This window comes from Miniopterus schreibersii (genome assembly GCF_964146895.1).
Source record: "Miniopterus schreibersii genome assembly, chromosome: 1".
Taxonomy (NCBI): Eukaryota; Metazoa; Chordata; class Mammalia; order Chiroptera; family Miniopteridae; genus Miniopterus; species Miniopterus schreibersii.
The window spans coordinates 163,125,511-163,151,702 of record NC_138101.1 but is presented as its reverse complement, the minus strand read 5'-3'; the positions used below and the strand labels follow the sequence as shown (position 1 = coordinate 163,151,702).

Here is a 26,192-nt window from a genome sequence, read left to right as displayed (position 1 = left end):
CCAAAGCAAAGTGGCTTAGCTCTTTAGACAGAGAAACTGCTCTACGAAGATCTCTCTAAAAGCAGTGTCACCAGTAGCATCACTGTCACCAAGCCAGTTCCCCAGGAATAAGGGAGGGAAGATTTATCCTTTAAAAAAAGAAATAAGAAGGAAATGCCACAAGAAGGACTGGTCCCACAGCAAATGTCTCCCTGCCTCTCCCTACCCTGTCTTAGGTGAGTGTGTCCAGAAAGGCCTTTCCCCTACGAGTGTGCTTCCCTGACCTAAGCCTTTATTCCTAAATGAAAAGAAGTGCCTCCGACTGGCAGGTGGGGAGTTTGGAGTGTAAGCAAGTGTGTGGATTCATCACACATTAACAAGCATTGAGTACTTAAGTGAGTGAATTTACTGGAACCTTTTGGAGAATTCAGTTTAAGGTTTGTACCAGCCACCACGAAAAAAGAGATTTGTGCCCTGTTTCACTGTGGCCACCATGTAGCGTTCTGCCTTTCCTAAAATCACCTCCATGTCTCTGCTGATTTTCAAAATGTGACTACAGGTCTTCAACATTTGTTGACTTTGTTTCAAGTCTCAACTGCCACCAGTTAAATAACTGGTTCTAAACCAGATAGGAAGGGAAAAAAGAGGATCTTTATATTGGGTCCTTGAGTCTGCGCTGAATCATGCCTCCATCTAAAACCAATATCTGCATAAGATGCAAGAGATTCTCAAAACAGTTCTGACTGCCATAAACAGCCCTGTTTTTAATCTGTTGCCTACAACATACCAATGAGAAAAATCATGGTATCGTGTCATAAACTGCTATGCAAATGATGCTATTTGTAAGTATTAACATAATTTAGTGCTTACAGTCATAATCTCATTTCTAATAATTCTCCCAGAATGGAGTCTTTCTCTGGACTCTTAGCCTGCAGGATAGTCTTTCATCAAGAAGCTGAAAATTTTAATAACCTGCCAGCATATGTTTTGTATGTGCCGGGCTAGGCTTGATGACACAACATCTTCATTATCAAAAGAAACAGGTCTACAAACTGTAATAGGACATTAAAACATGCCTGTGCTCATAAAGTAATGCTTTGATGTCTAAATGTGCACCATTACGATGGTCTCCTGGAACAAAGGATAATTCTAATCCTAAATTCTCAATAGCTACACTCAATGGAGACTGCAGCTCACTTCCACTCTGAAAACAATTTCACTTTGAAGGCAAAAGAATGTCAATAGTTTCGTTGCCACCTCCCCCCAAAGGCTCTCCAGAGCTGCTTTATTTTTTATTTTTGGTTTCTAACCAAAATGGCCATGGCTAAGCACAGGTTTCAGAGAATAAAAAGATTTCTGAGTAATTATTTTTTCCTTATTAAGTTAAAAAATGATTTAGGTAGATTATTAATTATTCAAGAGTTTCACATTTAATAACATTAACAATAATGCCAAGTGTACTTGGTGACAATTTAAAATGGTATAGTTGAAAATAATTGAAATTAAATAATATATAGTCAGGCTTCTAAGTGCAATTCAGCCAATGTCAATATTTTAAATATTTTTTATACTTAAAGTCAAACATTTAAAATTCATCACAGTCTGGTTTCAGGAAAATTAAAAAAAAAAAAATTGGCTTGAAATATTGAGACCAGCACACTAACATTTCAATTTTCTAAGTGAAAAAGTCTTATTTTCATCCTTGACTCTCAACAGTTTTGCTTTAAAAAGAAAATTCTATATGGTATGAAATAAAATCCAGTTCAAAGAGAACACAAGCGAAACCTCTACGGGCCTCAAAATTAAATACATTTTCCTTGTTTTATTTTTTTTTTCTAGAAGAGTAATTCACTTTGGTATCCTTTAAATAATATGTAAAGAGCTGGCCGTGACAGGTACTGCATTTAGTCCCTTCACTGACGGAGGGGGAAGAAAAGCCCAGAATAGATCACAGGGAGAACGGTCACATTTGTCAAAGGGAACTCTCCCTTCTGACTGTTCCCTAGATTTATTCCTTGCTTCACTTTCCCGAGAATAACGCGGCTTTCTCTGGAGTGCCCCCCCTTCCCCCCCCACTCCCCCCCCCCCCCCGTGTCCTGATTCGCAGGCAGAGGGGAAGCAATCCCGGCGCAGCCCACGGCCACGGCCACGCGCACCAGCAGGCAGGGCGCCCGGGAAGGGCCTCTGCATCTGCATCTGCGCCGTCACCAGCAGGTCAGCCGAGACAGAGATTTGGGGTTAAGAGAAACCGGGCTCGTCTAGACCTCTGGATGCCAAGTGAGGCAGCGTTGAGAAGGGTGGGTTTCATTTACACATCAAGCCATATAAAATTACTTTAATTATTAAGCAGGTTTGGAACGGACCAAGAAGTTGTACAATTCATTCTCCCACCAACACACTTGGAAGATGGAAAATTCTTCGCACGTCCACTCGTGCGCTGAGACTTCCTCCCTACTGCTCAGCTTCGGCCTGGAGAGTTTCTGGCCAGGATGTATTAATTTCTCAACATCTCACAGGGACCAGCAGTTACATAAATTTTCTTGAATTGTCTTCAGAAACATAAGACTGCTGACAGGAGCTATTATACATTAGCTTCCAGGTGACAACCAGTTACTAATAGAATTTCTCTCTCATAATAAAGCGCGGCTAGCTTATTACTGTCAGTTGTTAGTAGCATGTGATCGAGACCCACTTAGAGCAAATGATGAGACTTGTAATGTTACCTGACTACGATTTTAAAAATTACTTCCTAATTATCATAATCAATTGGAAGATGTGAATGAAGACTTTTAGGGCCCAATGAAGGGACATTTAAAATAACCTGGTCAACCCCACTGCCCAAGAAAGGCAGAGTGGTTTGCCTAAGGTCTCACTGCTGGCAGGTGACACTACTGAGCCCTGATGAAAGTGCCTTCATCTCCTCGCCGAGCCTTTTGCTTCATCTCCTAACAATACACAGACACTGTGGATTTATGTCACCACGGGATACTCACCTGTGCCCATTTCTTGCTCCAGTCTTCGTGGCTATATCTGCTGCGCTCCTTTAGGATCCACTTGCTGCACTTGAGGTGGGAAAGAATGTCACAAAATGCAGTCCCGTTTCCTCCAAACTCATAGTCCATCTTAAAGAGCCAGCGTTGGATTTCCAGGTGATCGGTGACCAGCTGACCCAGCTGTTCTATCATCTGTGGGGAGGAAGACACAGCAACAGGTACTATAGCTGGTGTCCTGGATTCCTTTTTATTGTATTAGCTCAGTTGTATTTCTCTATTTTGAATGGTCTGTTCATTTGGTAATCCTCTAGTTATTAAGGCAGATTGGAAGAAGTTTTATATATATCTATATATATTTATAATGTGAATATATATATATCATGTGAAGAAATCACTAACCAATGGGCCAAAGGCATGTCTAAAAGTATAGTATTACTTATGAGAAACTCTGAAATTATCATTTGCCTGCTTTTCAAGGCAAAATAAAGAATCCTTGATTACTTGTAGCTGGATCTTGGTATTGTTATCTTTTTCAGAGAATTATGTGTTTACTTACTGATTCCTCAAATGATTTGTTTTTATAGTTTTCAAGACTATAAATTTTTGGTGCTTTGTTGAGTTTTTAAATGTTATAACCTATAAAACATTTAACTTTTTCCACATTAATGTACGTGAAAAGCGTTTGTTTGGCTGGCCATTTGGCCAAGTGTATTACATTATATGTATTATATGAACATGACAGGTGAAGGAGATAAAACATTCACGGAAGCAACTTTCCTGGGATACACACCCATCCTACATTTTATTTAAAGCAGTATTCTCTCAAAAACTGGGCTCAGTAACATGGAAGTTTAAGGGGTAAAAGTTTAGGCTCTAATATCGTGATGATAATAATGATAATATCTAACATTGCTGAACTCTCAGTAGGAGCCAGGCCTTAGACTAAGCTCTTTACATGAGTTTTCTCATTAATACTCACAAGCCCTATGAGGCAGGCACTATTTTTAGTTTCATTTCATAGATAAATAAGTGAGACTCAGCAAATCTGAATGACTTGCCCACAATCATATGGCACTGAGCGGCACAGCAGACACTCCACCAACATGCACGCTCACTGTCCCTGCACTGCGCTGCCGGGTCCGACTTGCAGAGAGGAGGAGAGAGAGGTGGGTGGAGGAAGAAGTTCCAAGAGACGCAGCTTTCCTTACTGTCAATAAGCCACTTGGGATAAGTTTGAATCAGACAAAAGTGTAAAGCAAGGTTACTTAATTATAAGTCATACTGTTCTAGTAGAGCCTTGGAGGAAAATAATTCATTAAATCACAAAATGGTTTTTTTCCTGGTCTTTTCATTGGACTTTCCAGTCTATATTTCCCAGAAAGCAATACTAGGCATTCGCTCTGCTGAGCCTACTACTGCTGTTCTTGGCCATGGTCTCCTGTACTTAAGGAGGTCTCTGCAACACTCTTAAAAAAATTTTTTTTTTAATGATGAGAGAGAGATATCAATTTGTTGTTCCACTTATTTATGCATTCATTGGTTGTTTCCTGTATGTGCCCTGACCTACAGCCTTGGTGTATCAGGATGACGCTCTAACCAACTGAGCTACCTGGCTGTGGCTGCAACACTCTTATTCTCTTCTCTTTTGATGACTTTTTTCACCAAATGGATTATTATTATTATTATTTTCCACTAAAGAGTGTGAAAGGACTCAAGATTGTGGTTCTGCTGAAGTCTAGAGCTGAAAGATTACAATTATTTTGATTAAGGGTACAATCTGTTCTCTTGAGTTGTATCTTTTCAGCAGATCTTCCTGGGGATGTCACACTACACAGCAGTGTGGAAGTGATAGCAAAATGGGCATTCTCGGGATCCCTGGAAGCCCCGTGCAACCATGGGGTATTCAATTAGGGTGAAAATGGAATTGTCTTAGCTCCGTAATTATCAAGTAGTGTCTGTGGATAATTTGGGTGTTTAAATGATAAGCACTCTGGTCTACATACCATATGGCTGTGAGCATAGCCTACAAAGGTTTTTTAGTGTGCCTTCCAAAGTTATATCCCTTCTTTCTCTAGTGTTATGTTGAGAAGATGGACTCTATATCTCATCATATTTTGCTGTATTATGATCATACTTTGCAGAAGCAGAAATTGTCTTTGGCGTGCTAATATTTTATAAAAACTCTTTCGCTGGTGTAAGGGAAGGTGTTCTGGCATAGCATTTTTATTGTATATTTAGGTATATTGTATATTCAGAGATTCAACTACTAACAAAATTATCATCTGTTTCTTCCAAATCCTATTATTTGTTGCTTCTGAGAATCCTCTAAATGGGCGTCTCTTGGTGGATCCCCGACAGTAATGAAAAGGATCAATAGTATTGTAGAGACTGCGCCACGGGAAAGAATTATGTGCTATCTCTAAGTGAAAATTGAACAGTGCTTTAAAATAGCACTGCCATTTTTGCTTATTTAACCAAAGCTGTCAATATTTCATATGGAGCACATGCCAGAAAGAAAGCTTGCATGGTTACTTTATGGATCAAAACAGGAAATGCTTATGGTGCTCACACTAGACTTAAAAATAAATAGATAAACCACTTAATCATGAACCAAATGACTTTACGCTATTTCCAAACATTGATCACTTTCTGTTTGAGTCTATCTGTTCAAAAGATGTAATATAGCTTTAAGTTGCCATTTATTTTATACTGATACAGAGCAGAAGTAGAAAAATGACTACTACTAAAATCCAACTGATAGTCAGGGATATTTATTAACCTAAATTAAAACGATCACAGCTTTCCTTCACCAGCTTTAAGTTTATGATGCACATCGGTAAAAGTCAGTGCTATTGATTCATCGCCATCTGTGAATTCAAAATGCTGACACACTCAGATAGATTGGGTAGGGCAGTCACTATCTGGAAAAATCTCAGTGGAGCACTTCAATTCTTGATGACCTCAGAGGTACGTTTTCCAAACAAGTAGAGCTGAAATCGGTTATACCTCTGTTTAATGTGATGCAGTTTGCACATGCTATAGGTGAAGTGACATCCCTCAAATCTGATGTGTCTATAAGAAAGATGTAAATCCTACTTCTGGCCCCAGTCTGTCTGGCTCAGTGGTTGGAGTGTTGGCCTATGGACTGAAGGGTCCCAGGTTGGATTCTGGTCAAGGGCACATGCCTCAGTTGGATCCATGTGCCTCAGCTGCAGGCTCGATCCCTGGCCCCAGTTGTTCCGGGCACGTGCGGGAGGCAGTTGGTTGATGTGTCTTTCTCACATCAATGTTTCTCTCTCTCTCTCTCTCTCTCTCTCTTTCTCTCTGAATGGCAATGGAAAAAATATTCTAGGGTGAGGATAATAAATAAATAAATAAAAATAAATAAATAAATAAATAAATAAATAAATAAATAAATAAATAAATCCTACTTCTGAACACCAGCGTTATAGGAAGGTTTTACTGCATTGAATGTGCCTGCGTATTTAACCATAATCAACTTTTAAAGTTCTACAATATTTCATGGCAAAGGGTGCCTGAGTTCTCACCAGTGAAGATGAAAGTAAGACTTGATGTAAATATTGCACATACATTGTAGAGTTTTAAAAATTATTTACTGTAATGTACACGTGCGAAATTGTATCGTTTAAAAATGCATTTCACTTGTATTAAGTCTATCAGCCAAGTATTCTACTGGAAGGTAGAATTCAGCACTTTGTCATCTTAAAATTCTAGTGGAGGCTAATGACAGGGGACACACCAGTTCAGGAGGAGCCTCCTTTCTGCTCCCAGTAAAATTGCCCATGCCTTTCCCAGAGCATGCCACCTTTAACAGCAGCTTCCTTTATGAACCGTATATTGCCCAAGAACACTCCGGCAAGATGGAAACCTTTTAGGGCAAGATAATAAGCTAATGGTACTTTCAAACTAGCCTCTGAAACGTGTGATGTGTTGAAAGGCTTGGTTCTGGGGCTGAGCAGGTCTGACGTACACAGCGTCGCGATCAGGCGATCGAGAGGAGGGGGAACCCTAAAGCTTGTCCCTCACAAAGCGCCTTGTTGTGCACGGTTCTTTCGTTTCCCAAGAACTGGGTGCCTGGGGCCAGTTGTGACTGGCTCAGAGTAACAGTCAAGAGATGTGCTGAAATCAAGGTTAGAAAATGTTAACAGCCATTCTTCTTTTTATTTCCTTTATTGTGACAAAAGGTAGCAGTTAAATGGGAGAACACCTACCAGAGTTAACGCAGAGATATTTCTAGTGGCTAATATTTTTGTTCTCCAAATAATTGAGGCCCTAACTATCGGCTGGAAGAGTACATAGCTATGGACCTAGCCCAAGACAAAGCCCAGAAGCAGTTTTATTCCTGGAGCCATCTCACCTCCTGTTTCTGGAATTCCCCCCTCCTCCCTTCATGGCTCCTTCCTGAGGAACCAAAGGATTTTTCACTAGCAGAGGATGTCTGCAGCCCTCTGCTATAGGCCCTCTGCAACCTGACTTGGCAGAAAGGCTCCCTCCCTGGAGCTTTCCAAACCTGCTCCCTTAAGCCAAAACTGTCTTCCACATTTCTCAGGGTCCTGCTCGATGACTGGCTAACTAATATGATGATGAACTAACTAATCCATGTTGAGGCAATAAATACTGATAGCAGATTGGTTGGTACATTAACAGGGTCTTCAATGTCTTAATCCAAATGAGTAAATATTTTGGGAATTCCAGAAATTTCTGCAAGCACAATACTTTTTTTTTAAATCCTCACCCAAGGATGTTTTATAATTGATTTTTAGAGAGAGAAGAAGCCCGGCTGGGTGTGGCTCAGCGGTTGAATGTCGACCTAGGATCCAGGCGATCGGGGTTCGATTCCCGGTCAGGGCACATGCCCAGGTTGCGGGCTCGATCCCCAGTGGGGGGCGTGCAGGAGGCAGCCGATCAATGACCCATCATTGGTGTTTCTATCTCTCTCTCCCTCTCCCTTCCTCTCTCTCTGAAATCAATAAAGATATATTTAAATAAATAAATAAATAGAGAGAGAGAGAGAGAGAGGGAGAGAAAAGGGAGAAAGAGAGAGAGAGAAGAAGGGAGAAAGAGAGAGAGAGAGAAACATCGATCAGTTGCCTCCCATATGCTCCCTGACTGGGGATCGAACCTGCAACCTAGGTACGTGGCCTGACCAGGAATTGAACCTGCAGCCTTTTGGTGTATGGGACTACATTCTAACCAACTGAGCCACCCGGCCAGGGCAAGGCCATGAAGAACTAAACTAGATTCCAACAAATCAACTCAGGTATTCCACAGAGTCTTCATTGGGTAGGGCTGGCACTAGAAGACCTGAAGTCCCTGCAAAGTCAAGAGGATGTGATATATTTGAACAGAGCCTCTCTTGTCCACCCCACATACCTGCTGGTGACTAAAGATGTCACAGATTCCAGGAGGGATTGGCACATTGGCGCTGGCAAAGACCCGTTTACTTCCAGACTTGGTGCTATAAAGATGAGCTATTTCAGGCTCTGGGCCCAGGATGGGTATGTCTAACATATCGGCCACGGCCAAGTCATCTCTGTGCAGGAGCCCGCTGACAATGTAGGCCTCTTTTCCGCAGATGAGATTTTTTATTCTTTTGATGGCCTTGGGACTGTACTTCAGGTGAGTGGCCAGGCACATATGATGCTTCTGGGGGAAGAGCATATTACTCTTGTTAAAAGGTGTTCTTTTTCTAGTCCACGCACCTAATTTATAATGTTGCACACAATAAATGCATTATTAATAGCAGGCTGGGTTATGACCTATCCTGTTGTTTAGCAGTTTAAATTGATAAAAGCTGTTGGGGTGAGGCTCTATAATCGCTCACATCTTTAGTGTGTTGGAAATAGGCTCACTGGGAATAGAACTAATTACTACACATCTGTATTTATTTGATCCACGTGGAATTATCCTTCTGTCAGAAGGAAAAGAGGCTGGCGGCCTTTGGATAATAGTGATTCATCTCTGCAACACTTCTGGCATGGTTTAACACTAAGGCGCCTGGAAAATCGATACCCAAAATGAAGAAAAACGCCCCATAGTGTTCTTCACTGTGCATGACTCCTAACCTGGCAACTCTTTAAATGATTTGGTAGGAAAAAAGCACTTGGCTTGATGCTCTCTTTCTAAAGTTCTGCCACAAAGTCCATTTCAGAGACTATGTACCTTTATAATGATTATCATGGTTCTTGGCCAGTAACTGTGGAGAGGATTCATGGATGAAAATATTTGAAAGCTTCAGCAAGACGCAAGCTCATTTTTCAATGGAAAAGCCTTTTACTTTTTATTATTTAGACCCAGCTCAGCAATACATGTGACTGTCTCATTCAATTAAATAAATAATTCTGGCATGTCTAATAGGGGCTGAGGACAGAGCCAGATGGTCATCACACACCAAACGAATACAACCGTGTTTCTGCATTCAAGGAGTGGGACACAAATGAGCACTGTTAATGCATAACTAATACAAAGCAGAGAGAGGCCATAAAGAACTACAGAAGGCCCTGGGGGCATGGAGAAGGGGGGCAGAGGACACATGCTGTTGGGAAGAGCTGAAAAGGCAAATTACTAATTCTCCTTGGGCCTCAGTTTCTTCACCTGTGAAATGATTATTGTACTAGAACTCATCTCATAGGGATGTGAGGATAAATGAGATAATGCAGGTAAAACATAGTGCCCTGGACATAATAAGCACTTAATGAATGTTAGCTACTATTATTATTGTGAAAGAGGTTGGGGTAGAGGTGAATTTTGAAGGATGGGTGATACTTTATCAGGTGAGGATGGGCGTGGGAAAGACATTAGCCAAGGATGAACTACGAGAAGCCAAGCTCATGCTTACTTTCTCTAGAGAAGGCTGGGCTTAGGAGTCCAACAGTTCTGGCTTGGAATCCAGCTCTATCATTTATAAGCTATCTGAACTTGGGCAAATAACTTAGACTCCCTGAGCCTAAGTTTCTCCATCTGTTAAATGGGAATAAAAATACCCATTTGCTGGGTTGCTCTAAGGATAAAACAAGGTCATGAATATAAACACCTATTATAACGCGTGGCATTGAGTTGCTGTTCTGTAGATGATGGTACTTGTTATTACAAAGGAAACTCTCTTTTTAAAGTCATTAAAATGTCATGCAAATAATATAATGCAAGATGCCAGAGTGTCAGGGAGTTCAAGGCAGCTTATAGACTAGCACCTACTCCGCCAGTTCTAGTCTAAATTATCTACTCAACATGGCAAGAAAATGTGGAGAAATATCGAGCAACCATTTCTGGGAGTGTCAGTGCACCAGTGTGCATGCTGTTGTGGGTGTAACCACCGCTGGGTACGGGAGAAAGAGACTGCAGAGAGCCCCGGGACTTCAGTCCTGCCTGACTTTGTCACTTGCAAGGTGATTCAGAAAACGCAACCTTTCTGAGTCTCAGGCCCCACATTCAAACGAAGGGTTGGACTAGACGTCTCTAGGGCCCTTCCAGCTCTGAAGTCAGGTTTCCTTTCAAACCAGAGCTCTTCTGGACTTATTGCTTAATGAGTTGAGTTTCTGCTTGGGATGTTGAAAAAGTTTTGAAAATAGATAATGGGATGGTTGCCCAACAATGTGAATGTGCTTCATGCCACCGAACTGTACACTTAAAATGGTTTCAATGGTAAATTCTATGTTATGTATACTTTGTTCCACCCCCCACAAAGAGAAAAACCAACCCAGAGGTCCTCTGAGAGGAGGCTCTATTGGTTTCCCCTACCGGGCCCTTCCTCCAGAGGGGCGTTGTGCCCTGAGCTCCTTAGGCCCGTGCTTCGTGCCTCGCCTGCCGTGACTAAGGCCCGTTTCCACCGCCTGCTGCTGCGAACGCAGTTCCCGGCTACCCAGCGCTCCATCGGAGGTGGCTGCTAGCAGCACCTCCTGAGCTTGTGTTTCCCGTCTGGTTGGTCATTGTCTTTCTCCCTTGTTTATTTCATTCCTTTCTTTCCCCACAAATAATTCCAGTTGAGAAATGTAAAAATATTAAACGTCTGGGAGAACTGGTGACTTGAGTCACAGTGTACTTGGTGGGGTTTCAGGGCACCTAGAAGAGCGCTTCAAGGTGACAGTCCTATCATGTTAAGTTCACAAGGTTAAAGCGTTTTGACATGTATTCTCTCATCTGATCCATGCCACACGGTACCAATCAACGTCCCCTCTTTTGGAGATGAGGAAACTGAGGCTCAAGTGATTTGCCTGAAGTCACACAGCTAGGAAAGGGCAGAGGTAGGATTTAAACCCAGGTCTTAGCCCAGTTGCCATGCCACAGCTGCCAAGTCTCTTCCGTTTTACAGATTGAGGAGTTAGGGTCCGGGGGGTTTATGAGGTGTGATGAGGGGAAGTCAGATGCAGCAACAGAATGCAATGTTCAGGTTCCGAGCATTTCTCCAGCCAGGGCGCATTTCTGTCTCCTCTCAGTCTGCTGATCTCCACTGGCAAGTATTCTACCTGACCCTATATTACCGTCATCTGTGGGCGTGCCATCTTCGGGCAAGATGGTGCCCTAACATTGTGTTCAATATGTATTTAATAAAGATTTGAACAGGAGTGAGTGGCAGAGAACACATTACTGACTGCAGGTCTTATAAGGCCATTTAGAGAAAATCTGTATCATTAGATTCATGCAGTGGGTTAACACAGCTGACAAAAATCGAAAATGTTCCTAATTTTATAGCATTATATGCATTTAATTTATCACCACTGATTTTTTTTTTTTGACCTGAGACAAAAGGTAGTTGCTTAGGATGTCTTCATAAACATTAAAATGTTCAAAAATAGACACAAAGACTTTATAATACCACTTTGTTCCCATTACAAATTCAAACACTGTAGAGTAACTTGGAGAGATGTACAAACAGATTTTTGGCACACTTTAAAAAATCTCCTCAAAGCCATCCATTTGAATGAAAATCAGCGCTGATACAATCTCTCCAACCCATTAAAAAGAAAAGCAATAACTAAACATGAGCAGGAACTGATTTGGAAGTGAGAGCTTAATTTTTGTATTCTAAAAAGTTGATTGCCTGTGAGTGATGACTCAAAATAACTTAAACGTAAACTATGAGAAGTATTAAAATGTACTTAAAACATCCCCTACTTGTTTGTACTCACAACAATGCAAACCTCAATTCTGAATGAGACTCGGCACCTGTGACTGCTCACTGCCTCTCTCCTGCCTGAAAGCCCGACCGGGCCGGGAGGGGTCCCTTTCTCAGGCCACAGGATCACAGAGCTGGGAAGGGCCTGGAAGGGATCCAACCCACCGCCTCGCTTATAGACAGAGAACAGAGAGCAGAGAGGCAGGGGGCTTGCCCAGGCCACATGGACCTCCAGGAGCAAAGCAGTCATTCCAGTCCAGGACCGTGCTCTGGGGTCAGACAGATTTAGGCTCACACTCTGGCCCCACTAGTAACTTTGAACTAGAAAAATGAGTCTTGGTTTTCTTGGCATAGGAGATTGATCATTTCTGTCTTGCTGCATTGTTCTGAGGATCAAATGAGAAAATGTATCTAAGCATTTGGTACATGTTAGTTCACTCACTTTCCTTCTCCCAAACTAGCGCCCCTTCCCCATGCCATGCCTCTTCTATGTAGATGGGCATTTAAGATGCGCAGAAACTCCTTATTAGCAATTATCTGGAGAAACTCAGGAAATTACCTACACACTAATGACAGTTTTTCTTCCTTGCTTCCTAAGGCCACAGTAACTCTGCCATTGAGGCCAGGGGCTGGCTTGGAAGCACCAAGGCAATCCTTGCATTGCTTGTGGATATTGGGAGGTTCCTAAGAGTATAAGTAAGTGGCGATGATTTATCCCCCCATCTTTTCTTTTGCTTGTCCCTCCTTCCGCTGGCTTTGCCTTTCCCTTCCATAGCCCAGTGGTGCCAGTGAAACAGAAGGCTTTCAGGGGAGCATTAAGGTATCCAGTTATGAAAAAATAACATGTTCATCTTGGTAGAAGGGCAAATTCACTGAGTGTACCAGCAAAGTAGAAGTGCTATGACAGCCCTCCTAGCCCTGGCAGGCCTTTTTGGGGGGTTGGGGGTGTCAAAATCTTGGCGCATCCAAAGGGTTAATGGGTAGTAACTCAATGCATAGATACTTCCTACATAAAGCATGCAATCAGTTTCTCTGGCTATAGACTGAGAGTTGACTTTGGTGCATCCCACTTGTGAATGCAGAGCTATCTTTATTAGCAAATTCAGACCCTTGATTATATACATTAAAAAAGTCTCCTCAAAATTGCATAGTTCATTAGGTATTAAAATATTGGTTGTTTAATGTGGGAAGTTTGAATTCTTGTTGAGAGAGAGAGAAGTTCACGTCAAGCCATGTCTTGCACTGCCTTGTTCTAGAACACTGCTCTTGTGGTTCCATGAATTTCCCAAAAGCTCTTGTTTCGGGTTGTAATTTCACCCAGAATTCTTTCCATTCATTGAAAATCAATACAAGTTAAAAAAAACAATCAGAAACTTGTTCATTATGAACCATGTGATATGGTCAATAAGACCAAATTCCCGTGGGGGTGGGGATGGAACCAAAACCATGGATTCAGAAGGAATCCCAGTGTGGAAGTCAGAACACAGGGGCCCTGGTCTAGATTCCGTCCCAAACTAGCTCTGTGACCATGGGCAGGCCCGGCCTTCCTCTGCCTTGACGTCCTCCACACAGAACAAAAAAGGAATTGCAGATGTTAAAAATTCACATACTTGGTGGTGCCGCCCAACAACCTCAATTAGGCTTCAGCTCGAAGAAACTGAGAAGGGGCAGCTCGACTAAGTCTGAAAGTTAAACTGGGATATTTATTTCCTACTGTCCAACTAGTCGTCTAATCAGTAAAGCTGTTAAACTTGCAATAATATTTCACTGATGTGCACCAGAGCGTTGCAAGTTATAAAATTTCCAATTTAATTTTACTGCATCCCTGAAGCCGTAGTAATTAGAAGACAAACTCACAGGGAAGATCTCTATAGCTTCGGGGGTGATAATTTTGAACCTGTTCTGCAGGTCACTTCTGTCCTCCAGGTTCCCCGATTTGACAGCTGCCTGCAGACTCAGGAGCCTGTTGTAATACAGCAGTAACTCGTGACTCATTTGGTGGGAGCAGATGTAGATGACGCTGACATTGGCATCTGAAAGCAACAGGCACAGTGTTAATTACTGGTCCAAAGGTAACCGACATCATGAACTCTGGCATCGGACTGATGCGGTGCAGTTTACAGTAAAGCACATATCCGAAGCCACTCTGAAGTTCATTTAGGTCGGTTTTGTACAGATCTTAGCAACATAACTGGATTTGGGGCACTTCAGCATTTCTCTAAAGAAAAGATAAATAGCACTACCACCAAAAAAACGGACGTGATGGTTCTTCCAGAAGGAGGGCTGTGAGGTGCCATGGAAGCAGACTTTCAGATAATTATAGGGAGCCAGCCCCGGAACTCCCATTAACATCAGTGGGAATTGCATACTGCTTAAAAAGTTTATCCCATTAGCTTCAGTAAATTATGAAACAGAGCTATTAACTTTAGAGAGCTGATGAAATGGCAATTTCTTATTCTGCCTGGACTTGGCAGGGCCAATTCAGGGACTGTCCTGTTCAAATGAACGGTGTGATTATGACCCCAGCAGTGATTATTTCAGGAGACCAACCTTCTCCCTGCTCCGTTCCCAAAGAGGAGCAGATTAATTATATAGGATGTCTAGTGATTCTTGGTTTAAAGGAAACACTGTCTTAATTTAACTGTTCTTAAGATGTCCTTCTTATTCTGTACTTAGAAAGAAATCCTAATTAAATATCCCGCCCAGATGGAATAGTCAGATGAGATGACCCACTCCAGGCTGCAAAATATTTTAAGGAGTATGGACAGTAAATCAGCAGCCAATAAAGTCATTCATTCATTCATTCATTCATTCATTCATTCATTCATAAAATAACTGACCGGTAGGGGCAAAGCACTTGACAGGACATGGAGGAAATACAGGAATCAAAGCAACTGAGGTGCTGCCTGTGTGGAGCAACCATTTCACGGGGCTTGGGAGGCTCAGAGGAGGGAGCTCTGTAGCCGTCTCCTCGGGGAGGCAGGGCGGAGAGGGGATTTTAAGACGCCTCTGTTAGTTTTGGCAGAACATACAGAGCACAGACTGATTAAATTCTAGCTCAGCTGCCTAGGGACCCTGGGTACGTTATTTAACCTTTGTAAGCATTGGTTTCTGCGTCTGTAAAATGGGGAATAAAGTCACCTGAGGCATTGAGAACAGTTAAATAGTTTTAGAGAGTATTAAATGAAAGAATACATTATATATATTTATAAATGGGGTGGGCAAACGTAGATTTACAAATATTCGTACGGAAAAAGACATGCAGGCTATGATTATTCCAATAGCTTAATTAACACTGTGTTTTGCATACTCAAAACTCAAACCTACTTTTGCCAACCCCTGTATATATATGGCACTCGGTGCTGTATCTGGCACATAGTAGGTGCTCAGCGAACAGTACAAAGGCAGGGATCTCCTCCACAGCTCAGCCTGCCCAGGCCAGCCCACAGTTATTCCCCCTCTGGCCTCCACTCCTGTGCTCCTTTTAACCCAGTGCCTCAAGATCTAACACGATGAAGCCGTGCCCTCTGTTGTTGTGTCTTATTGATCTTGTCTTTCCAAACTCCTCAAAGGCAGGCTGTATACTCTTTCTTATATTTCCACGAGCCCTGGGACAGTGTGGAGTATGCAGGAGGCACTCACTAAATACTTGTGGGGTGACTGCAGGGATCTGGGAGAACAGAGATTTTGGAAGTGGAAAGTCTCACCCCCACAGTGAGCTCCACGGCCCACAGGAGAAACCCCCCCCCCCCGCCCCGAGACAAGTGCTTGTGGCTGGAAGCATTGTCTTCTGAACTAACCTGGTGCTGGGCCCACAGTAGGTGCTCCATGTAAGTGGCTCCTATTTAATTTTGGAATCAAGATGCCACATAAACCTCAACATAAATTAACTTAGGAGACAGTGGTTAAATGACTTCTACCCAATTGCTGATTGATCAAATTATCCCAAATCTTTTGTTTTCAAGAAGAGACTAGGGCCTTACCAAACTAGTGGTTTTAAAAACACCAGTATTGCCTGGCCAGGTGTGGCTCAGCGGTTGAGCATTGACCTAGGATCCAGGAGATCGAGGTTCGATTCCCAGTCAGGGCACATGCCCGGGTTGTGGGCTCCATCCCCAGTCGGGGGCATGCAGGAGGCAGCCGATCAATGGCTCTCTCATCATTGATGTTTCTCTCTCTCCCTCTCCCTTCCTCTCTCTGAAATCAATAAAGATAAATAAAAACACTAGTATTTTTTTAAGTGTTGAAAAAGGTCATAAAAAACAAATGAAAATAACTTAAAGGCTCCATAACAGAAAACTAAATTTTTCTTGGGAAAAAATTTCTAGGTTACAAATGATAACAAATCATATTGCTAACTTTACCTTTCCTGGTCATTTCTGGCAAAGGAATACATATCACTAACACTAATATCCAGTATCAGTGTGGCTTGACTGTGAATCTATAAACGTTCAAAATTGATAGGTAATTTTGGAAAGGAATTAATATGAAAATGAAGATTGCTTTGATTGCTAAGCAATAGTCAATATCAATCACTCTTGCTTAACTCGTCTAGGAATTGAAAATACTAGCCATTGGGTCTGCACCTGACATCTGACTTCACAGCCAATATGTGAATGACAAGTCTTATAAACATGATCAATCAGATTATCTTTATTTCCCCTGAATAAACAGAAAAAATCAGCACCCTTTACTAGGAATTAATGGAATAAAAGCAAAGATAATCATATAAAGTACAGCATAAGGAATATAGTCAATAATATTGTAATAACTATGAATGGTGTCAGACAGGTACTAGAATTAGCAGGGCGATCACATCATAAGATATATAAATGTCTAATGACTGGGTTATACATCTGAAACTAATATAACATAAAAAAATTAAAAAGATAATTTATTCTTCCACAAAATTATTACTATTTTCCTAGTTTCTTATTTTTATTTCACAGTCAAGTACCTTTTCTATCTTCTAACTACTATTTCTAAGCTTTCATCACTCCTCTTGAGAGGTTTAGGATTGCCTTGCTATGTCATGAAGGTAGTGTACCAAGAAAAGGCATCTGGTTCATAATCTCTTAAAAATGTTCATATTAGCAATATTTCCCACTGCAGGTAGACCTAGACTGAATTATTGAAATATTTAAAATAGAAGCTTAATACTTTCAAGTCTTTTCTAATAGTGAGAATCTTTTGTAAAGAAATTCTTTGGCGATGGTTTGTACTATATAGAGAGGGTGTATAAAAAGCTAAGAAAAAAATTAATTCAAATAAATTAGAGCAAAGTCTGCCCTCTGCTGCACTTCAGTGGTTTCCACCGGGTCAGGTTTTTAGTTGAAATAGCTCAGCACTAACAAATCAATCTCAAGTCATTAAATTTATTTTTGTAATGCAGAAAAACAATATTAGTGCCTAGATAATAGATTAAAGCAATTACACTATTATTATTTTAGGACACTGTAAATTTCTAGTACTGATGTATTTTTGTTACTAAATGGCATTTATAAAATAATAATGATGCTGAAATATATGTGAATCATGTAAAGTATGCCATTCCAGGGAGCCAGCTAAGTTGGTCGTTGAAAATTTAAAATCCTTCTTTGTTTTGCTTAAATAAGGGCCAATGCAATTATATTTTAACAAAACGAAGATCTTATTTGGTAACTAATAAAAACCTAGTTTTTGTTTAACCTTGAATTTTGGCTATTTCATCCCAAACGGATCCATCGCATTGCCCAGCCTTTGCAGCCTTTATTCTTTAAGCCTAACCCCGGCCCAGCTTCGAAAGGCATCAGCCGAAGCCGCCCAGTTCCCGCGCCCTCTGCCCCGGTCCGGGTGGGGTCTGGTTCAGAACTGACCAAACCAGCACTGGAACTTGGCTTCACAGAGATGCATCTCTCACTCAAGGTTTGCATTTCTAAGAATTTCCTCTACTAGGTGTCTCCTGCTTTCTAATAACTAGATGCTATATATTTAAATAAAAGCTTCTTTTAAAAATCTATCTTCATTTCCCTCTCATTCTTATAATGAAGACATAATGCTTTTGATTTCTGATACCACCTTCCACTCATTTCCCAGATAATGTAACAGTCAATATTGACACAAAAATGTTCACTCCCTGCAAGCTTTGGTAAATGAAGAAGATTTGGGGCTCTAGGAGAGAAATCCTTATCCAAACCCGCAGCAAAGAGAGTTTAGAAAACTACCCAAGTAAATTAACTACCCAAGTTAAAGAGTTCATTTTTAAATTCAAGTTGCCTTCACCGTAAATCTGTTCTTTAAAACAAAACATTCAATTGCCCTGCAAGTAAATTAGAAATCCAAGCCTTTTCCTTATAGAGAGAAAAAAAAAGAAAGAAAAAAAAGAACCCCCCCCTAAAATCATTTTATCAACATCCACTGATAAACATTCCAAAGAGTCATTTGTGGAAAAGTATTTACTGTACCTAAGATGTCACACAGCCGCCCCAGCTGCATGTTCTGCTGTGTGTTGAAGTTGGCAATATGATGTCGCACAGGCTGGGAATATCCTAAAAGGCAGACAAGGTGTCAAAACCCAGAAAGAGCAAGTCAGTGAGGCAACGTGGCACACGAGGAGTTCGGTGTCACAGTTCACGTTGCCAGGGAAGGGTCTTCTCTGGAGCATCTTGCAGAAAACACCTCACTGCTAGGAGTGGGGTCCTGGCTTCCCAGGGGACTAAGCACTACTCCGGGAGATGTGCTAAGCAGCATTTTCTGCAACAGAGAGAGGTTCATATTTTTCAATACCAGCAAAGCTGCTGGCAATCAGGGTTATGAAAACACGGGGGAAATTTCTGACATTTAACACGAACATTCAAAACAGCATGTAAGAAAATCATGCTCAAGTTTTTAAAAATGATTTTGGCTTTTAAACTCATGCTTCCTATGGGGCATTTTGAAGACATGCCCCAGGATCATTCTAGACTGACACACAGATTTCAGAGAAGCCCCTTGCTATCAGAAATATGTATTTAAGTGATTCTAAATACTGAAGAAATATGTTTCTTCTCACACAGTCAAAAAGACTTTTAACCTTTAAAGGGCAATAAAGGTTCCTGGGGTTAGTGTAGTGTTTTATCAGTACTAATGAAAGTCCTGCCAGTTGCCCTCATGTCCAGTGGAAACAGAGCAGAAGGAAAACACACATGGGTTATTATTGTCCAAAAATCTTCCACAAAAACAAACAACAGCAGCAACACTTCCTGCAGATATTTCAGGGTTAAAAAAATATAAGTGAGTGAAAACATGAACTTAAAAGGCATGCATACTCACAATTAGGCATAATTGCTTATATGAAATTCAGCAACTGTAGGTGCAACTTTGAAAAAAAATTAAATTGCTTTTCACATTTTGAAGAAATGCTTCAATGCCTCCTTGTGGTTAGTGAGCCCAAACACATGTTTCAAGTTAAACTGCTATAGATAAAGTGATTTTAAGTACTGCGTCTTTGAGATGTGGCACAGACTTCCTTTTCAGCATAAGGAAAACTATAGCAATTCAGGCAACAGGGCTTCAGATCAAATGAACTCTGATAATTAGCTCTTTGCTTTGATGTCAGTGTTTAAACACTAGACAACGTCTGGAAATTAAATGAGTTTACAATTCATCTGAAAGTCTCCCTTTGGCTTTATGCAGATAAACTAACTAAAAAGGCAGAAGGCCAAATGGGTTGTTTGAATTATTTTTGAAATATTATTAAATTCTAAAATAATTTGGGGAACCATTCCACAGAATATGAAAATTAATATAGACAGCTACAAACAATGCTGTCTTGGTGTGTGGCTGCAATATTGTAACTCGGGATTTCGCATATGTATAATTCTATCTATATTCAAATAGATGTTTGGAAAGAGGTATTGTGGATAACTTATATATCAAGAATATAAGAAGGCAGGAAAAAAGTGCCTAAAGAAATAAGGTATGAATAAGAAAAGTGCCTGAGAGCATTCCATGAACGCATTTCCTTTCAAAAGTAAAGATAAAAGGCAGTGTGAGATATCTCATTAAGATGATGTCCAATTTAAAATATAAAAGCTGTCTGATCACTTTCTTACCACATATGCAGCACAGGAACGAATATGCCTGTGTTTCAATCAAGTGCTTGAGGTTAGTTTTCCAACAGATTATTTAGTACCTCTGTTGCCACTCATCAAGGACGCATGTAAAGTATCTACGCAGAATTATGATAGAATCGGTTACTCAGTTAACCCTACAAACACATCCATTTTAAAGAATTGTACGTTACCAATCTCAGAACATTGTTATAGAGGATCATATGAAGTAACAGGTATGAAAGCATTTTGTAAACTGCAAAGTGCTGTGTAAACATAAGGTATTTTAATGCTGTGAGGTACGTGCACTTCCAAAGCTCATGAGAACAACAAAAAATTCTGTGTATGTTGCAACGAATGCGACAGACCATTCTGCTTGGACAAGAGGCAACGCAATGCGCAGTGCCATCAGCGGAGCAGATGTTGGGAGTCAATTTTTAAAAAATCAGATTCATTCTTATGTTTTGTATATCCACAAAGTACATGTGTTGACTCAAGGTGAAAAGACCTCATCGATGCTGATGGCATATATGAAATACAATAGAGGCTTAACCAGAAACCATCCACAAGGCTGCTGTGGCCTTGGGGACTTCAGCAGACATGCCCAGTGGCAATGGGGCATCAAAGTTTGGAATGTAATCTACAAAGATGGGATACTTCGAAGGTCAGACTGGAAACACTGGGGGAGTTTTGGGAGACCATTTACTTCTACCCTGTCATGTTACAGACAGGGAAACTCGGGGGAAGTGCCTTGTCTCTTGCCCAAGGTTGCATAAACCTACGAATTATTATATAGCTTAGATACTACAGATTTAGCTCTTGTGACAAATGTGGTTACATAAAATAAGACAAGACTCTCCAAGTGTGAGTAGAGAACTCCAGAAGGGACAAAAAGCCTCTGCCTCTTTTCTGACTTTTATTTTCAATTTTTGTGACAGGCAGAAGAATGGCCCTCCAAAGATGTCCATGTCCCCACTCCTGGAACCTGTGAATATGTTAGGTTACATGGCAAAGGGGAAATAAAGTTGCAATGGAATTAAGGTTGCTAATCAGCTGACCTTAGACTAAGGAGATAGCCCTGGATTATTTGGCTGGGCCTGTGTAAGCAACGGTCTTTAAAAGTGGAAGAGAGAGGGAGAAAAGTAGAGAGTTAGAGATGTGACTACAGAAGACAGGCTCAGAGAGATGCAGCTGTGCTGGCTTTGGGGATGGACGAAGGGGGCCAAGGGCTCTCCTTGTTAATCCCTTCGTGGGTGGCTTCTGAAAGCCGGAAAGAATAAGGAGATGGGTCATCTCAGAGCCCCCGGAAAGGAACAAGCCTGCCCACACCTCGGTTTTAGCCCTTTCAGACTTCTGAACTACAGGACTGTAAGGCAGTAACACTTGTATTGTCTTAAGCCACTAAGCTTGTCGTAACCTGTTACAGGGTGATAGAAACCAATATGACTCTCTGTCTCCCTTACCCCCAGCCCGCACCCCCTCTCTCAGATATTCCGCTGCTCTTTCACTCTCACCGAAAGGTGCGGGAAGGCCAAGCTCCCTAAGAAGAGCTCAGAATAGGCATTAGGTAAGTGGTGGTGGTGTTATGATTATTTTTTCTTTCTTAACTTCAGCTGAGCCAGAATGAAATTCTCTAAAGGAATCTCATTTAAATGTAGAGAAATTATTATTACAAACATAAAATTATATTTGAGTTATCAAAGTACAGTTCTTTTTTTTTAAAAAATATGTCTTTATTGATTTCAGAGAGAGGACAGGAGAGGGAGAGGGAGAGGGAGAGAGAGAGAGCAACATCAGTGATGAGAGTCATTGATCGGCTGCCTCCTGCAAGCCCTCAACTGGGGATGGAGCCCGAAACCCGGGCATGTGCCCTGATGGAGAATCGAACCCGGATCTCCTGGATCCTAGGTCGATGCTCAGCCGCTGAGCCACGGCCGGCTGGGCCCGAGAAGGGGTTTAAAACTGACTTCTGGTTACTGCGCAGCTCTCGTCCCTCTGATGCCCTGGCCAGGGACAGCAGGGAACCGTGCCTCCATCTGAGGGCCTGCAGCAGCAGTTCTCAGCCTTTTCCCCACTTGGAAACACGTGACGGGAAATGTTCAAATGTGTCACACACTGCTGGTCACACACAGTAGAGAAGCAACAGTAACTCCATCCCTTTCTCTTCACTCAAGAAAGCATAGGAGGGAAGAGAGGCTGATGCTGAGCGAAATAAGCCAGGCAGAGAAAGACAAGCACCACATGATCTCACTCCTGTGTGGACTCTAATGAACAAAATAACCATGAACAAAACAGATTCAGAGACACAGGAGCATGGAACAGACTGAGGGGTCTCAGAGGGAAGGCGGGGGTGGGGGAGTGGGGGGGAGAGATCAATCAAAGAACTGATATGCGTGTATGTATAATCTATGGACACAGACGTTGGCAGGGGAAGGCCTGGGGGTCGGGCGGATGCAGGCTCGAGGGGGCCAATTGGGGTAAACAGGGGACATCTATAATACTTTCAACAATAAAGATAAATTTTTTTTAAACAAAAGCATACTGGATGCCAGCTGAGCAAGAGTGACATTATTATAGAGATAATCTTGAACTGCTCCAAATCATTAAAAAAGTTAATCCTTAGCCAACTTTGGTATTCTAATAGTAAAAATTTAGGGAAACGTGCGATACTTCAAAGTTGATTGCATGTCAACATATTTTGTCATCTAGAGAAATGTGATCTAGGCATTATGGTTATACCCAGGTTTTAATTACTTGGAAAGTGTGAAAGCACAAGGTACTGAGCTAGGAGATAAGGCATAGCAAGAGAGAAGCCTATTTGGGTTATTTATAGAGTATATCCAGGGCCAGTTTGATGAAAATAAAACAGCTGTGTTTTGGGGCTGCTGAGGGGAATGAGGGGATTTTGTGATGGCTATGTAGAAAGCACAGGAGGCGCTCAAATATTGGTTGAGTCTTTAAAACATTCTCAAATACAACCTGCCAAATAGATTCTGTGTGCTTCTGAAGACCTTCCTTTCAAAAGGGTGAGGACTTTTTCTTGTTTAAACTTTTTGTCAGTGGCTGGCACAGCACTGCGTGCAACTAATGCCAGTGATTCTCAAAGGGTGGTCTGGGGACCCTGAGGGCTCCCGCAACCCTTTCAGGAGGTCGGCAAGGTCATATTTTCAAAATAATACTAAGATGGTATTTGCCTTTTTCAACCTTATCATCTCATAAAATACAAAAAGTTTACTGATGTGATTTTAGATTTCACATTGCAACTAATACTTAAGAATTACCATTGTAGAGTTCTGGTATAAAATCAAAGAAGAATATACACAATTACCTGAAAAGGCTGTAAAAAACATAACATATTATTCTATTTTCCAAATACTTCTCGGGGTAGGGCCAGGTTTTCAACTGAAGGAACATATTGCAACAGACTGAATGCAGAAATATATGTAAGAATCCAGCTATGTTCTATTAAGAAATTTGCCAACTTGCCAACCTATGCTACTCTTTTCATTGAAATTTTTTTTGTTTTGGAATAGAAAATAGAGTTTATTTAAATAAAAATGTTATTTAGGTTAAAATTGGTAATGGATTTATTATTATTCTAAAATAAATATTTTTTAAGCTTCTCAGTTTTTGTTTCTAATGTGGTTGAATTTCCATAGCTATACCCTACTTCAGCCAACACTCTTTAGGGTCCTCAATAATCATTACAAGTATAAGTTTGAGGACTGCTGAACAAATATTTTAATATTTTTCGTGAAAATGAAGATGACAAAAATTATAGTTTTATCTTAGTATTTGCAAGACTCTTTTCAGAGCACATGTTAATGGGAAGCCCAGGGGCTGGTGTCACTTGCCAGCCAGTTCAGTGCCGTTTCTGTATTTCACGCTGCAACATCAGACAGCTCCAGACCACTGGGTCAAGTAATGTTACAAGGTCACGGGGCCAATTCTCATCTAACCAGTGAGGGGCTGTTGACTTGATTACTTGGATGAATACAACATGGGGAAATACAAATACGTTTTCATTCTAATTTGGGCTATAAATACACGTGAAAGTTTAAGTGTACTTTGTTCCTGATCCCAAAAGAACCGGATATTTCTGGGAAATGCTGCCTGGGAGATCTTGGCAGTTCATCCGTCTCAAGGATTTAGCGTGGCAACCCCGCAGCTCAACTATGGGTTCCATACCACTTGCCAAGGCACGTGTTGAAGATCGAAAGTCTGATTCCTCAGCCCTGGGCTGGGAGGAACAGAGTCTCTCTTGTCTCTGAGATGTCAACTCAAAAACGAGACGCTAGAAAGGTGCCGGTGCACTTGCAGCCACAGTAAAAGTGTGACTTCAGACACAATGCTCTTGACTCTGGCCCTCTGCCCTGCCCTGTTCGCAAACGGAGGGGAGCGCAAGTTGCCTTCTGGAGGAAGGGAGGGGAGTCAGAAAGCAACTGTCCCATGGCCATTCATGGCTTTCTCACTTCAGTGTCTGGACAGCTGTGCACACAGGTAAGTTTTCTATCTTTTGGGCGTTTGTGACAATACAGGGTAGCAGAAAGTGTGGTTTTTCATGAACCTCCCAAGAGCAGGATCTGTAATTTTATGGAATGGAGTACCTTGGAGACCGCTAATTTTGTTTGCCCAAAGGATAATTTGCTGAAATAAAGCAGAGGGGGGAAATGAGCTGAGCTATATACCTTGCTTTTAGCCGTTAAATCATTTAGCAGTGAAAGAAAGGATTACACAGAGGAAAGAGAAAACCCCATCTCAGTATATCCCGTGTTTTCACTTTAAAGAAGGAAGAGAAGTGAGGGAGGAAACTCAACACTGGGGGTTTAATTGGCTGGCAGCGGCCTCATGTACCTGCTCAGGGCATCCGAGCCCCATACTTGGCACATCTCATTTAGTGTCAGTATATTTTAAAATGCCACTGAGTTTAAGTGTAGCACCAAATGATGCACTGTAATAAAGATGCACAGGGGTTAAATTAAAAGTGGAGGAAATAACTTGGCCAAAGAAACTGGAAGCAGAATTAGTTTGCAGGTTTTGTTTGGAGCTCTGCTTTTTCTAGAGGAATTAGAATTTTTTGTGGAAGTTCTTTCTTATTTGACTGATAGATTTTGCTTAAAATAGACCCTAGGATTCTATTACTGCTATGAACTGTAGTAGATTATTTTGCTATAATTATATTTCATTAATAAAAATGATAAAAATATGCAATATCTAATGAAGAGATCAGCCTATATAATCTAGAAAGGATGATTTTTTAAAATTTTATCATTTTATAAAGTTACAAGGCCGATTAGTTTCTTTGGACAATTAATCAACGGCATCCCACCTCTCTTGTTGGTTAAAAATAGCTAAAACTCTCTGTTAATCTAGGAATATTACATAAATTATATAACAGTCAATTGTGTTTTATCACTCCTCCTTTCAAAGAGGTTATTTTACAATGTGTAATTGTCTTTATGATCATATTATCAAGCTGTAGATTTTTAAATACATGATAAATATTTGGTGGTCAAATATTTTCTTTAAAGGCCACCCTTTTTGGTGATGGCTGGTTTGGAGAATGCAATTATTCCTGTGTGTGCAAAACTGCATAAACAAGTAACCAAATGCCCACAACTGCAATATATTATGCAGTTAGCAGCTACTAAATGTTCATTTTTAGGGTTCAAACAAATCAGTGCAGCCCCAACTGGCTAGCGGCATGGTGTAATAATTTCTAGGGCTAATTCTACACCAGAATTGATTGCAAATTTCCTATGGAAAGAGAGAAAGTGGACAAGGCTGCAACTTGTATTAAACGCCTACCTGAACCTTACACTCCTACCAATAGATTTTGATGACTGAATCCCTCTTAACTCTGGGAACAGAATTACTATATTGAATAGATCGGGGGCCGGGCATGTATTTAGAGATAAATCTGCTTCACTTTCATTCACTTCTATTTCTGTGACTTGTATAGGTGAGTCCCTGGTGCAGGACAAAACAGCCATGTTATGAGTAGTTGGAATCTTCCTC

At 41.1% G+C, this 26,192-nt stretch overlaps 1 protein-coding gene across 1 annotated transcript in view; it reads right to left on the bottom strand.

The window, feature by feature from the left end:
* The window catches only part of IQCH (IQ motif containing H), a gene marked incomplete at both ends in the record, with an annotated part of 175,289 nt that overhangs the window by 64,581 nt on the left and 84,516 nt on the right, over positions 1-26,192 (bottom strand). The window contains 3 exons of the mRNA XM_081126407.1: positions 2,973-3,164; positions 13,963-14,138; positions 18,549-18,632. Coding sequence (XP_080982533.1) covers positions 2,973-3,164; positions 13,963-14,138; positions 18,549-18,632 — 452 coding nt within the window. The remainder of the gene's footprint in view (positions 1-2,972; positions 3,165-13,962; positions 14,139-18,548; positions 18,633-26,192) is intronic.